General features: G+C 30.8%; 1 protein-coding gene and 1 pseudogene across 1 annotated transcript; one reads left to right on the forward strand and one right to left on the reverse strand.

Annotated features, from left to right (window-relative positions):
• Window positions 1-2,935: 2,935 nt before the first annotated feature.
• Window positions 2,936-7,895, reverse strand: LOC146884437 (disease resistance protein RPS5-like). Its single transcript, XM_085665985.1, has 2 exons — window positions 7,777-7,895; window positions 2,936-4,580 (listed from the first exon to the last, which is right to left on the reverse strand). The coding sequence occupies exon 2, from the start codon at window positions 4,559-4,561 to the stop codon at window positions 2,936-2,938; it is 1,626 nt and encodes a 541-aa protein (XP_085522111.1). The 5' UTR covers window positions 4,562-4,580; window positions 7,777-7,895.
• Window positions 7,896-10,476: 2,581 nt separating this feature from the next.
• The window catches only part of LOC114195098 (putative LRR receptor-like serine/threonine-protein kinase At1g06840), a 32,153-nt pseudogene continuing 28,402 nt past the window's right edge, over window positions 10,477-14,227 (forward strand).

The following is a 14,227-nucleotide window of genomic DNA, read 5'->3' on the forward strand; positions in this document are numbered from 1 at the left end:
TCTATTAGTTAATGTCATTATAAAAGTTTTAGATTCTCTTAATTTTTGTTGCGTTTACCGTATGAACTGAATTAATAAGTATTCCATATATTTAAAGTATTTCACAGATCTTCTTGTTCTTGTAGTCAACTTGATAACAACAACTTTGGTGGAAATAGCATCCCAGGTTCATATGCAAACATATCAACATTGATAAAACTGTAAGTTCATTTTTTATCCTTGTTAAGTATGTTAACACTGCAAAGGACCTAAGGAGCTGGGAATCTTTGTGATCCCATGTACACAAAGGAATTTCAGTTAAACATTTGCAATGAATTTAAGTATAAAGGTCCAACACTTTTTTTTTTTTTTAAATTATGGATATTGTTTAGTGGAAAAATGATAGTTAGAAAGTCGATTAACTGGTTGAATACTGAAAACGAAAAGGAATGTCATACACATACATGTAGTTTTTTTAATCAACTACCAAATATGATATTTTTTATCTTGTTTTCTTCGTCTTGACACATTCAATATGAAAATGTTAGGGTATATGAGAGTGAATGTTAGGATATACAGTCAATCAGTCCCTCAGATAGAAGGGGAAATCCTTCCGTGAAATTTGATCCTGGTTATAAATGGGAGGAGATTATGTTCCAGGGATTCATTCTACGAAATTTGATAGTCTCCGAGTAAAAGGAGAAATCCTTTGTGAAGGGAAAACCCTTAATTGGAGGAGAGACTTGTCTCCATTGTTCTGAAATTTTTTCTCTAAACTCTGTTTTTTGTTTCCTAACAGTATCACTCACAGTGATGCTATGCTACTATTGCATTTATCTGAATCCAAGTTGAACACAACATTATGAAACCATTATGTTTTACGCTTGCATCACTTAATAAAATTTGTTGTCAGAAATGTAAAGTGGAGAAATGTACAGAGTGTAAGGTTGATTATATGTTGTTATTGGTTACTTGGTTTTATCAGGAGTCTTAGGAATTGCAACTTGCAAGGACCAATTCCTGATTTGAGCACGATACCACAACTTACTTATGTGTAAGTTTTATCATTTGCATTAAACTCAGTTTATACTTACGTGGAAGCATGCGTATGTGTGTCCTTTTTCCTTTTCATTTTGATGTTCTTCTCATATTTCAGGGACATGCAAAATAATCAACTTACAAGCATATCAGGCAGTACAAATCTTCCTCCAAATGTCACCCTCTGGTATGCTTCTAGATTCACTATTTTGCAGTTACACTAATGTTATTATGGTAGTGGAGACATGAAAATTGTTGAGTTTTCTATGCATATTAAAATTAAAATTAATAATGTAATTAGTATTCTTATGATAAAGTTCAATACTTACTGAGCATTGCATTTGACACAAATTCCTTCTTTTATGGTTTACGCATCGCATTATTATTGGTACACTTGTTGCTAGGTTCACATGATTCGAAATTCAAATTTGAATTTTGGCAATTCAAAAAATTTGAATTGCGATTCAATAACTGTACTTTGAAGGTAAATGTTTTTCAGGCTTGAGGGAAATCCTATGTGCCCAAATAATAACACCTTAGTTCAGGTGTGTGGATCCAAAAGTGACAGTAGCATCAATGGTAACTTCAGTGTTAGCTGTCCCGTCAAAGGATGCCCTCCTTCCTATGAATACAATGTGGACTGTTTCTGCGTTGTCCCGTTGATTGTTAATTATCGATTAAAAATTCCAGGATTTTCTGATTTTCGCACGTACATGGATAGATTTTAGAGAATGCTGTCAAGCGGTCTTAAAATAGATATTAATCAGCTCTATATTAACAAATTTTATTGGGAAGAAGGTTCTCTATAGATTTCAGAGAATGTTGTATTTCTAGAACTTGTGACTGGGAGGCCACCAATCTTTCGTGGAGAAAACATTATTAGAGAGGTATGGTTTGCTTTCCCTTCAACATTATATTTCTATATTTTTCAGACACATTCTAAATGAAACAAAAGGTATATGTCTGCTTTATTTTTGGTCAAAGATTAATCAAAGGTTTTGGTCCAGCCGACTTCCCATGTTTGAAGAGATAATTATTGAGAGAAATAGTATTGGTGGGCAGCTTATCCTTCAGAATACATGGAGAAGTTTTTGACGTTGGCCTTAAAGTGTTGCAAAGACGCACCAGACGAGCGACCTAAAATGGCAGAAGTGGCTAGAGAGCTAGAAAACATGTGTTCAATGTTACCTGAGACCAACGCTGTGGAAGCAGAACATGGGACAAGTGGTTATGGAAGAATAATATCCAGTTCACAACCTTCATCATCTACTAGAAGGACTCCTTTTGTTTCAGAAGATGTGTCTGGTAGTGACCTTATCAGTGGAAAGATACCCACCATTAGGCCTAGATAAAACTTCAAAAATATATCACCTATCTTCAACAATGAAACCACCACATATGTATTGTACATCACAGTCTTATTTGTTGATGTTTTTCTATACTACCTATTTTAAGGTTAATTGATAGTGAACTGGTTTGTAAGTTATACATTCATGTTCTACACACATCAGTTTATCATTTTTACGTTTTGTAATGGCTGAAATACTGGTAGTGTTTATAGATAATTACGTTCTTGTTAAACTTCTCTAGAAAATACAACTTGATATTGAAGAATTTATAGATAATCAAGCAGGAATTCCAATTTCTAATAGTTAAGTGTTTTCATGGGAAGTGTTGTAATTAATCAATTTTATAACAGTGACTGATTGGTTTATGATGTTGCATTGAAGGTATTTTTGAAGTACTAATCACGTGTCTTTTCAAGTTCTTGACTTCTGTGGTTCTTACATAGAATTGCTAAGTAGCTATGATGATATGAATTGATAAATATTTGGAGAATCACACTCAAAACCTATTCGAAGAGGGAAAAATCAAACACTTATATATACCACAAAGTAATTATATGGTATCAATGTTTTCATATTATCCATACGCAGGGACATGAGACTAGTGGGGCCACTGACTTAGCATTAGTCACTTTAAAGACAATTATTTTATTTGAATAACTTAAAAATATGCAGACAAAAAACACTGAATTAGAAAAATTAAGAGGTGTTGATGCAAGTAGGACTAGCATATGGCAAAAAACATATGTGAAAATTGCTTTACAACTTTTACGAGCAATCCACAAGGCTACATCACGAACCAAATCATGCATTTTTACCCTTTGTTTTTCTTTTACATGCATTAACAAAAAGCAATTCTTCAGCATGTCAATAGCTTCATCCATCTCTCTCCTTGCATTCTCCATCGTTCCAAATCTCCCAATTCTATCAAATCCCCTTCCAAATCGAAATAAATCTTCCAAATCTATTTCGCAATCCTCTGGAAACATAGAACACAACAATAATAAGGATTGAGCTAATGGGTTTGTCAAATTATTGTAACTTAATTCAAGACAAACATAAGGACTTGTAAAGCCTTTTGGAACATCTAATGGCTTAGAATTTTCTAGCCTTGACAATGCTAACTCAAAATTTGCAATAGTTTTCTCCTTTAGCGTGCTTCCCACGGTCACAATTGCAATGGGCAATCCCTTACATTCATTAACAATTTTTCTTGCCACACCTTTCAAACCTTCTGAGGAGTCATCACTTATGTTTGCATAATGTCTGAACAAAGTCCAAGCTTCCTCGTCACTCAAAAGATTAAGTTCAATTATACTTTGGCATTGCATAAAAGTGCATACTTCTCTACTTCGAGTTGTTAGGAGTATGCAACAAGCTTTACTAATTTCATTAAGTGGAATACCTAAAGCTTCAAAGTTTAGTTTTTCCCATACATCATCCAAGATTAGAAAAGTTGAACCTTTTCTTAACCTCTCTGACAGTCTTTGTGCTCTACCTATATCTGATTCTTCCTTTAACTTGAAGTCCAATTGATCAGCAATTTGATCTTGGATGCTTCTGATATTTATAGGTTGAGACACTGTTGCAAAGACAACCTTCTCAAAGATTTTCATCTCTTCAGCTTTTTTACCCACTTCTTTTGCCAAAGTAGTTTTACCTGAACCACCTAATCCAACTAATCCGATCATGAAAACACTTTTGTTCTTTAATTCTTCAAGAAGCTTGTTGTAAGATTCTTCTGTAGAGTTGAACATAAAGAAATTATCAGAAGAATAGTACTTCATGCTTGGAAGTTCGGTAATCCTCGAAAATGGTTCAAACTTGCTATTACGATCAAGCTCAATCATTTCAATTGTTTTTCTTTCTATTTCTTTTGCAAGAGAATATTGACATTTCCTTCTGAAATAGCTTGTGTTCACGCTCAATATTTTTTCTTCTAGCATTTGCACTTCTTCTAATACTTTTTCAGTATCTTTCAGCCACTTCTCAACGGCTGGCTCAACTTTTTCAACTTTATTTATGGCTTCTCTAATTCGATCCTTTACTCTGTCTCGAGTCAATTCCAATTGTTCTTTGGCATTTGGAAGACTCGAAGCAAAGTTTTTGAAACAACATAAGTATTGAGCATGATGTATAATGGGATGCACTGCATATTCTGCAATCTTTGATGCGATTGAAAGAAAAAAATCCTCCATTTTGAATTAATATAGTTCCCTGAACATGAATGAGTTCATCACTCTTCAGTTAATTATAAAATATTATCATCTCATATATTCTAGCCATACACTATGCAGTTAAAAGAAAACAATAAATAAAAATACGTGTCGTACATACCTTTTATATATGTTATATGACTAACAAAAAGTAAAAGCAGTGGTTGCAAATTGAATACCTTATTTTTATTTAAATAAAAACTAGTATTATGTAAAATATAAATTAATAATCATATATATATATATATATATATATATATATATATTAATGTCCAAAGACTAGGTTGCACAAACATCATAAGAAATAATTGAAACTACTGACCTTTGAGAAAAGTTAAGCGTCGTAAGAAAAGTTATATACATTTTTAAGACACATTTATTATTTTCATATTTCTTTATTATAGTTACTTGTCTTTATTTTTCAAAAGAAACTTGAATTCTAACCTTTCAAATGTTATGTGACAAATAATTTTTATTTATAATTATTTAAATATATCAATAAAAATAATTCGGTTATATTTTTTCATGTGATACGACTTAAATACGAAGACAATAGTATAATAATTGAAGATTTTCACTAGTTATCACAAAAAAGAAGTTAATTTGAAATTAAAAATAATAGAATGGTGATGCTAATAATTAAAGCAAATTTAAACTTAAGTGTTTTTCCCTAATAAATCTTGAATTTTCATTTGTCTCGAAAAATACATATAGTATTTTCATCAGTAATGATTTAGATAATACTTTTCAGGAACAAAATTTAAATGAAAAGTTTTAGAAACAAAAATGTTCTAAAATGTTTTAATTAAAGACCAAATGTTTTTCTAGTAATGTATTATAGGATAAAAAAATTTAAACATAAATTTAAATATGATATAACTGTTATAGTTTAAAACTAAATGAAAATTTAAAAAACTTAGTACATTTTATATATTAATGGTAAGCCTTACCTGGTTTTTTAGTGTGGAAGGGATATTTTAAAATAATAATGTTAAAATTTCAAGTTATGTTTAAGAATATAAATTAAAATTTTAACTATATATTCGTTGATAAAACTCACTCTCTCTTTAATCTCTTTTTTTTCTAAATTTTCTCTATATTTTATGAGTTTTCAAATTTGCATATTTTCTTTACCTATTAAGATCTTGTATATTTGATCAAATTTTGTTTTGGAGTTCACATTTACTCTAAACTTTTCTCTAGCATTTTTTATTTCTAGTTTCCTTGTGAGTAAGGTTTCGCATCATAAACTCAAAAACCAAGTCATGCAATTCTTGCGAAGTTTGATGAGAAATATAGCAATGTGAAATCCCACATTTTTCTCATGGATCCTGTGCAATATTATTAAATATATTTTCTTACATCATGTGATAAGAGTGAAAATTGTTGGGTAACAACTATATGACTCATCAATATTGACACTAAAAGGAGCATTATTAACTTTGTGAATTCATCTTCTGCTATCTGTAATTTATCATATCAAGAATATATGTTTTTGGACTCTTATCACCAAATTGTTCCTATTTTAGCCACTGACTCAAGTATTTGATAAATTTCTATTGGGTGGATGAAAATAATACATATTGTAAAGTTATATTTTGCCTAGGATAAGTTATAAAGTGAGTGTTAGTGGTTATATAATGAATTCTAAGTTTATGGTTTTAGTCACCCTAAATCAAAAACACTTCTAAGCTTGTATTTGAATTTTCTTTTATACTCTTGTATAAGAGTGTTGTATGGTTTGGGTCAAATTCTTTCCTTAAAGGGTGTGGGTGTACTTGGGATTAAAGGGTATCAGATAGTTATTTATGTGTTGTACAAATTTTCATATAGTGTTATTCTCTTGTTATTAGACAATTGTCGTGGTTTTTCTCCACTTTTGGAGTTTCACCTTATATTCTTGTGTTAATCTTATTTTTCTATTAGTAGAGTGATTCTTGGAAGGTAAATTAGGAATCCTCCATAGAAGAAAACCCTTCATAGAAGGAAACCTATGTTCCTGAGCGCTAAATGTTTAACTGAGCACCACCCAAAAATTTCTATAAATAAAGATCTCATGTTTTCATTTTAGGTGTTGAGTAGATGATCAAATATGTAATAGTAGATTAGGAATAAGTCTATGAGGCAGGAGAGAGATACTCTTAGTGTAAATCCTATGTGTAGATGCAGTTGGAATTGTGTTGCATCATTCTATGAGTAGCTAAACTCTCTCGTGTTGAGGTTAGATATAATCAATTCTAATTATTTGTACTTCTACTTCTTAGGTATTTATTTATGTTTTTATTCAAATTTTTGTGGTTTGATTTATGTTTTATTGCTTGGATGACTTGATCACTTATCTTATTTCAATAATTTGGATTGAGTTGGAAGATTGGTCTTAAACTATGGTCCAATCAAACCATCACACTTTTGGTAGAGGCTCCCACATGTTCAACTAGGAATGGAGGAATTGTACTGGGTTTGGGTCTGAAGTCCTTAAGTTCTAGATTGCAGCAATAGGTATAGATCTACCATAGAGTACTTCCAAGATATTGAATGATTTGCATATTGAATAAACAAGATTTGTAGTAGTGGCGTAGAAGAAGAAGATATGAAACCCAATCATTGTCTTCACTCCATTTAATCTATATATATTTATATGTATTTTTTATCGAAATCAAAAAACCCAAAAACTAACTACCAATATACTTGTTAAATTCCTATGGATACGATAATTCTCAATCGGTTGTACTACAACTAACTTGGTGCACTTGCCAATAGGTCATATAGTTGGATAACTCTTTTAAAACTTGATATTGTAAATCTTATTTTAAACTAGTAATTTTATCTACTATTATAAAATTGGGTTAAGTATGTTTTAGTCCCTGAACTTTGATCCAAAATTGGAATTCGTTCCTGTCTGAAACTTCAATACATTTTGGTCCCTAATCTTTAAAAATGAATGAATATAATTCTTTAAACTCAATTACGTTAACTCAACTTCTTTTGAGGTGTCGATCGCATTTTTCAATAGATATTGAACCAAGAATGTATCAAACAGTACAAAAAACTTCAATATTAATATGAAAATTGTTCGACACATCAAAAAAATTTAACATAATTTAGTTTAAAGAAATATCAGGAAAGATAATATATAATATATTTTATAAGCAACTTTATGATTGTAATCTATTGAAGATGTGAACTGAGAAACTTACCTGAAGATTTGTGCAGATAAATGTGAAGAAGAAGAAGAATTTAGGAGCAACTTCGCTGCGAAACACAATATTGATTGGAAGGTGTGGTGGTGTAATTTTAAAGAATGAAAAAAAATTGAGAAGGGAAAAGATGACATATAAGCAAAAAAGAAGTATGAAGTTCCTGAGTTTATAAGTAAGGTATAGAATTGATAAAGATGCTACTCATTCCTTAACTTATGCGAGGTTTATGAATAACAAATTCTTTTTCCATGTTTGTGCTTTCGCCTCTGCCCAAGTTAGGAATATGCAATAAATGAGAACAAAATGTTTGATTACAGAAACGCATTCTCAATACTGAAAAAGGATTTGTAACGTTAATTTAATTGCATTAAACTCTCCTATTTATTCTCGATTTTGTTTAAAATCTTAATTAGGATTTTGTTTAAAATGTCTATTTTTTCGTTTTAAAAATAGGTCTGTACTTGGTTCTTTGCGGTAGGATTTTGTTCAGAAGGTTATATAATATGAACAGGATCAACATATGCAAAGAAGTTTCTTCCTAACTGTTGGAGTTAGATTGTGTTAGTGATATTTCAGATAATTGGTTGAAAAATTGAATTGATTTGATTCCGATCTTGTACGTTTATCTTAGTATAAGAAAAGTTTAATTTTCTTTTAATTTAAGAAAATATTTACGAAGAAATTTATCCCAAAGTTAAACTATTTTTTTTTACATGAGTTCCATTATAATCTACTTTCTCTTTATAAAAAATGGTACATTACTGAATCAAAGCAATTAAAGACATCATTGATCGTGGATTCGTGGTCCCGAGTTGAGGAACCCAAATTTAATCACAAATAAGACAAGAGTTTGGATTTTTAGGACATTTAGAAACGATATATATATATATATATATATATATATATACACACACACGAAAGATATATAGAATATGTTATAGGATGGAATATATTTTTGTATTTTATTGATATATCTTATATATAGAGTAGAATGTAATAGAATATCAACTATAAAATATTTACAATATCTCATTCCTAATATTAAATAATAACTAATTTTTAAAATTGAAACATATTTCTAAAACTGAAATATTTCCTCAAAATTAATTTAAATAAAAAAGATATTAAATAATATTCTCAACCTTCCTACTTGCTTAATATATGTTTATTTAAATTTTATATCTTCATATTTGATTCTTCTCCATTTGTTGATATTTGATTTTCTCTTCTGTTTGTTCTTGTTATTATTGCTTTTTTCTTTCTTCTATGGCATCACATCTTTCTCCAAATTGATATTCTTCTTTGTATTTTTTTTCTTCTATCAACATCTTCTTTTTTGTGAATTGTGGTAGTGACATCGAACCTTTTATGAATATTAGAATACTCTCTTTATTTATAGCAAATTCCTCATTCATCAAATTCAACGCAAATCTTTTGTCTTTCATATGGACTTTGAATACTTCGAGGTTGTTAGCATCTTTAATCAAACATACTTTATTTTCAAAGGAGACCTTATAACCTTTCTCTAACATTTGAGCAACACTTAATATATTCTGAGTAATCTTAAGAACATATATCAAAAATTAATTTGATACCAATGAGTTTTAATTGAAATTGTTCCTGTACCTTTCACATAAAGTTGTTCTTCCTTCCCAATTCTTATCTTGGAAATATTTGATTTGTTGAGCTCTTTGAAGTTCTCTATCATGAGTCATGTGGTTTGTACAACCACTATCTATAATCCAATCCTTTGTAGATTTGTTGGTTGTGACATATGATGTTGTAAGGAGTAGTTCTTCCTCTGATTTATCCTCCACAATCTTAACATCTTCTTCAGAATCTTAAGATTTGCATACCTTTTCCACATGTCCCAATTGACTGCATTTGTGACATTTGACATCTGGCCTCCACCAACACCAGTTGGGTTGCTGACCTTTTTTCTTGCAACAAGGACAGGAGGGAAAAAAACCCTGTGTGTTGTTGTATTTGCTTCTTTTGTTGCTCTTGACTATGAGAGCATTCTCTTATGTGTAATTTAAATTACCCCCAACCGTTTCATGATCTTCTCTCATCAATCTTCATTGTCTTGCAATGCATATATCAAGGTAATTGTAGACAAATCTTTTGTGTTTTCTAAGGAAGTAATAGATTTCTCATATCTTTTTGGCACCGTCACCAGACTTTTCTCAACGAGTTTGGAATCTGGAAACTCTTTTCTCAGCAATTTTATTTTGTTGGCAATACCCAACCATTTGTTTGAGTATTCTTTAATTGTCTTTGACTCTTTCATCGTTTGCATCTTGAACTTCCTTATCAAGTTCAAAACTTTCATGCCTCGAATCTTCTCGTTCCCTTCATATTCAAATTTCAAGTATTCTCACCAAATTTCTTTGAGAGACTTTAGAGTCATTATACTGATCATATAATCATCTGTGAAGCACCTGCGAACAAGCATGACTTTGCCTTTACCTATGATTATTTCTTCTCTTTGACTTGTCTCCGGTGCTTTGCTCTGTCACAATTAGAAGTCTAGATCTTACTATGAATTTACAAATGCAAACCATTTCTACTTTGTTGTTAACAAGTCAAGAATGAGGTGATCAAGATACATGTTAAACATAGACTTCTTCTATTTGTTCCACAGCAACTAGGATCTCAATAAAAATTGAAGGTATAAGATCATTTAATTACGAAGAAATGGCAGGCGCTACGAACAATTTTAGTGACTCTGCTCGAATTGGACAAGTTGTTGCCATAAAGCGTGCACAAGAGGGTTCCCTGCAAGGTGAGAAGGAGTTTCTTACAGAAATAGAATTGCTGTCAAGGCTACATCACCGCAACCTTGTGTCTCTTATTGGATACTGTGATGAAAAGGGTGAACAGGTAATTTTTAGTTTTAAGTTCAGAAATGTAAAGAATTGTGTCTCAATTGTCACCTGAAAATAAAGAATTTCATTACATTTGCAGTTTTAGAGATTTGAAAAGCACAGCAAGATGACAGAAAAGTCATCATATTATTTAAAAAAAAAAAAACGAGTGGAAGTTGAAACAGGACTCGAACTATCTCATCCATCTGTTGTGGCTAAAAGGAACTCTCACTAGGATTGATCAAAATTCTTACAATAAAATAAAGAGCAGATAAAATCAGATTATTTTTATTAAATATGTTTATTATTATGTTAATTAATACCACCCTTAGTGCCTAGTGATAGGATTTCATGATGGAGCAAAGTTTAACCAAAAACATAATAAAATAACATTTCATCATTTAACAACATCATAATCCAAGGACATTGTAATTGTGTTTAGGACATTCCCTTGTATATTGTTCAACATCTTCTTTTAACATAAATCCGTGATGAATCTCTTCGAAGTGTGGCAAATTTGTGAGTCTTATTTCTTTCAAGTTCTGTAATAGAACTTGTTTTCCATCCTTATCCATCTCTTGTAAACCACCATCTTCAGGTTCATGTTCGAAACCAAAAGCTTTGTGTAACTGAGAGCAATTTTCTATTTCCAATTCTTCCACACTGGTAAAATGGCTAGCCGAGAGATTATAAAAAACGTATTTCAGCTTATTGCACTTTAAACTTTATCATTCACCTTAACTTTAGGAATGAGAAGACTTTTCGTCTATATGCTCAACTTAAATTTTAACTTCTATGTTTAATCAAAATTTTGGTCTTTGTAATTTCGATTTTTTTTCCAGTAATTTTGGTTTTAATTTTTATTCATTTTTTAATTCAATTCTCAGTTTTTAGATGTTCACTATTTACTTAATGTTGATTGACTAATTGTCTTTGCCTTGATAACATAAAATCTAACTTAATAAATATTTTAATTAAAATGTAAAAATAAAATAAAACAAATACAAATTAAAAATATCTATTAATAATTTTTGTATTAGTTTGATTTTATATTTGAATAAATGAAAATAATTATTAATTTCTTTTTCAAGTTATATTGAGCTAAGCATACTTAATAATTCCTCAAAGTTAAGTGTAAGTTATGGTTAAGGGAAATGAAGAAAATTGCAGATTTAGTAAAATATGGCTGTTAGCTATAAGTTCACAATTCGTTGTATCTTGACAAATTCATATATCTTGAAATCAAAGCAAAATTTCTGTTTAACCACCTTTCTATCTTTTCATCAATTATCTTTTACTTCCAGAACCAATACTAATAATTTAATGCTCTGCACAATAGTAAAGTGTCAAGTAGTATACAGATTATATTTTCTTGATTTTCTTTTGACACATCACTTGGAACAGCTTTTGCTACTACCGACACATTTGTTTGAGAACCTTTTATTTTTGTCTGTAGGCAACTACTGAATTTGAACCTTTCTGGAACTTTGGCACCAGAGATCGGCAACTTGTCTTATTTGGAAATAGTGTAAGGCAGTAGCTGCATTATGTTTCTAATGCAACCTGTCACATATGAACTCTTCAATTTTGCAATTTCTAGCTTCAACTTTTGTAAAATATATAGATTCTTTTGAATATTTCCATTCTGCTTGCAATTGCTTCCTCTAGTACTGGTTTTAATTTTCATTTTTGAAAGGGACTTTATGTGGAATGACATTACTGGGAGTATACCGAAGGAGATTGGCAATATCAAAACTTTGAAACTCTTGTAAGTTTACTCATCTATCTTGGCCAGCATGCAGGACCATGGTTAATAAACATTAGTGCATGATCAAACACATCTTGAATAAAATGAGAGTAGTGTTTCTTAGGAAGTTGAAGTCAAACACCTGTTTCTATAGGACTGAAATTGAATTCAATTGGTTGCATAAGTAAAAGGCTGGTATTTTGACACAGAGCTACAATATTTCTGCTCTCTTTCTTATCAAATAAAATTTTTGCAGACTCCTGAGTGAAAATAAACTAACAAATGATCTGCCTGATGAGCTTGGCCATCTTCCAGCGCTGGAGAGAATGCAAATTGATGAGAACATTATTACAGGATCCATACCACTATCATTTGCAAACCTGAACAGCAAAAAACACTTGTAACATTCTTTATGATTATTACTACAGTTTTAAAAAACTACCACTCTTGCAACTTGAACTCTTTGATTTATCTACCTTTTACTTTCTTAGCAAGAAAATGAAAGAAAATAATGCCTTCTCTTTTTTCCCAATGGAGCAGCCACATGAACAACAATTCACTTAGTGGACAAATCCCAGCACAGCTTTCCCAATTAGGAAGCCTTATTCACCTGTCAGTGTTATTGGTGACATGATTGAAGTCACTGACATATTTTTCTGACTTTTATTTCATCCTTCATTTTCACCTTTGTTAACAAGATGTATCTTTGGAATGCAGTCTTCTTGACATCAATAACTTGACAGGAAATCTCCCATCCGAGCTCTCTGAGATGCCAAGCTTAACGATACTGTATGATTGATTATTGTGTTAAATAAGGTTGCATTCATGTCTTTGAGTTCATTTAGTTATCAATTTGTTTTGGATGAATAGAGCGCATATTCTTTATGTATGTTCATGCACATCTTGCTTCTCTTCCTCTGGTTTTTAATCTCTCATTAGATACTTTCATTCTTTCTGACAAAAATGTTTTATTTATTTCATTCACTGTGAAGTGATTCCAAACTATTATTTTAAATCAGAATTGCAAGAAGAGAAATTCTAAAGTTGATACTAAAAACCTCAGAAGAAAATTTCTAAAATCATAATATTGGAAAGTTCCAATTTCTGTTATTGTACTTTTAGACCCTTTTGTTTTATAATGTTTTTGTTTCTACAGTGTTAGCTGAACTTGAATCAATAAATACGTCTTCTGAATAAATAAATATTTTAAGTAACTTTTGGATCTTCTTGTTATTGCAGTCAACTCGATAACAATAACTTCGAAGGAAGTAGCATACCAGAATCTTATGCCAACATGCCAAAATTGTTGAAATTGTAAGTGCATTGTGATTTTGTGTTTGCATGTACATCACCATCATGCTTAACAAAATTTCTTGTCTCAAACAAAATATTTAGTTCTATGAAGAGAAATGACCAGAGTGTAAGGTTGATGGTCCATACGTTCTTACTGTTTTTTTCTTGGCTTTATAAGAAGCCTTAGGAACTGCAACTTGACAGGATCAATTCCTGATTTCAGCAGGATACCACACCTTGCTTACCAGTAAGTTTAGTTTAGTTATTTCATTTTCTTTCAAATTAGTTTATTCATTGAATTTATTGGATTGTTATCAAAAGAAGTGTCTGCACCTAACAAAATAATGAGTTAGACAATGCACATGTTTAAAAATCCGTACAATACTGTTGGTAAGTGTTTCAACTGATTTCTGTTTGTGTATATTCCAGTGACCTCAGTTTGAATCAGTTGAATGAATCAATTCCTACCAATAAGCTATCAGACAATATGACAACCATGTAAGAACTTCTATTGCTTATGGATATTCTCCTCATGTGAAGT

Source organism: Vigna unguiculata, chromosome 8 (genome assembly GCF_037176805.1).
Source record: "Vigna unguiculata cultivar grain cowpea cultivar isolate G323 ecotype 2 chromosome 8, ASM3717680v1, whole genome shotgun sequence".
Classification (NCBI taxonomy): domain Eukaryota; kingdom Viridiplantae; phylum Streptophyta; class Magnoliopsida; order Fabales; family Fabaceae; genus Vigna; species Vigna unguiculata.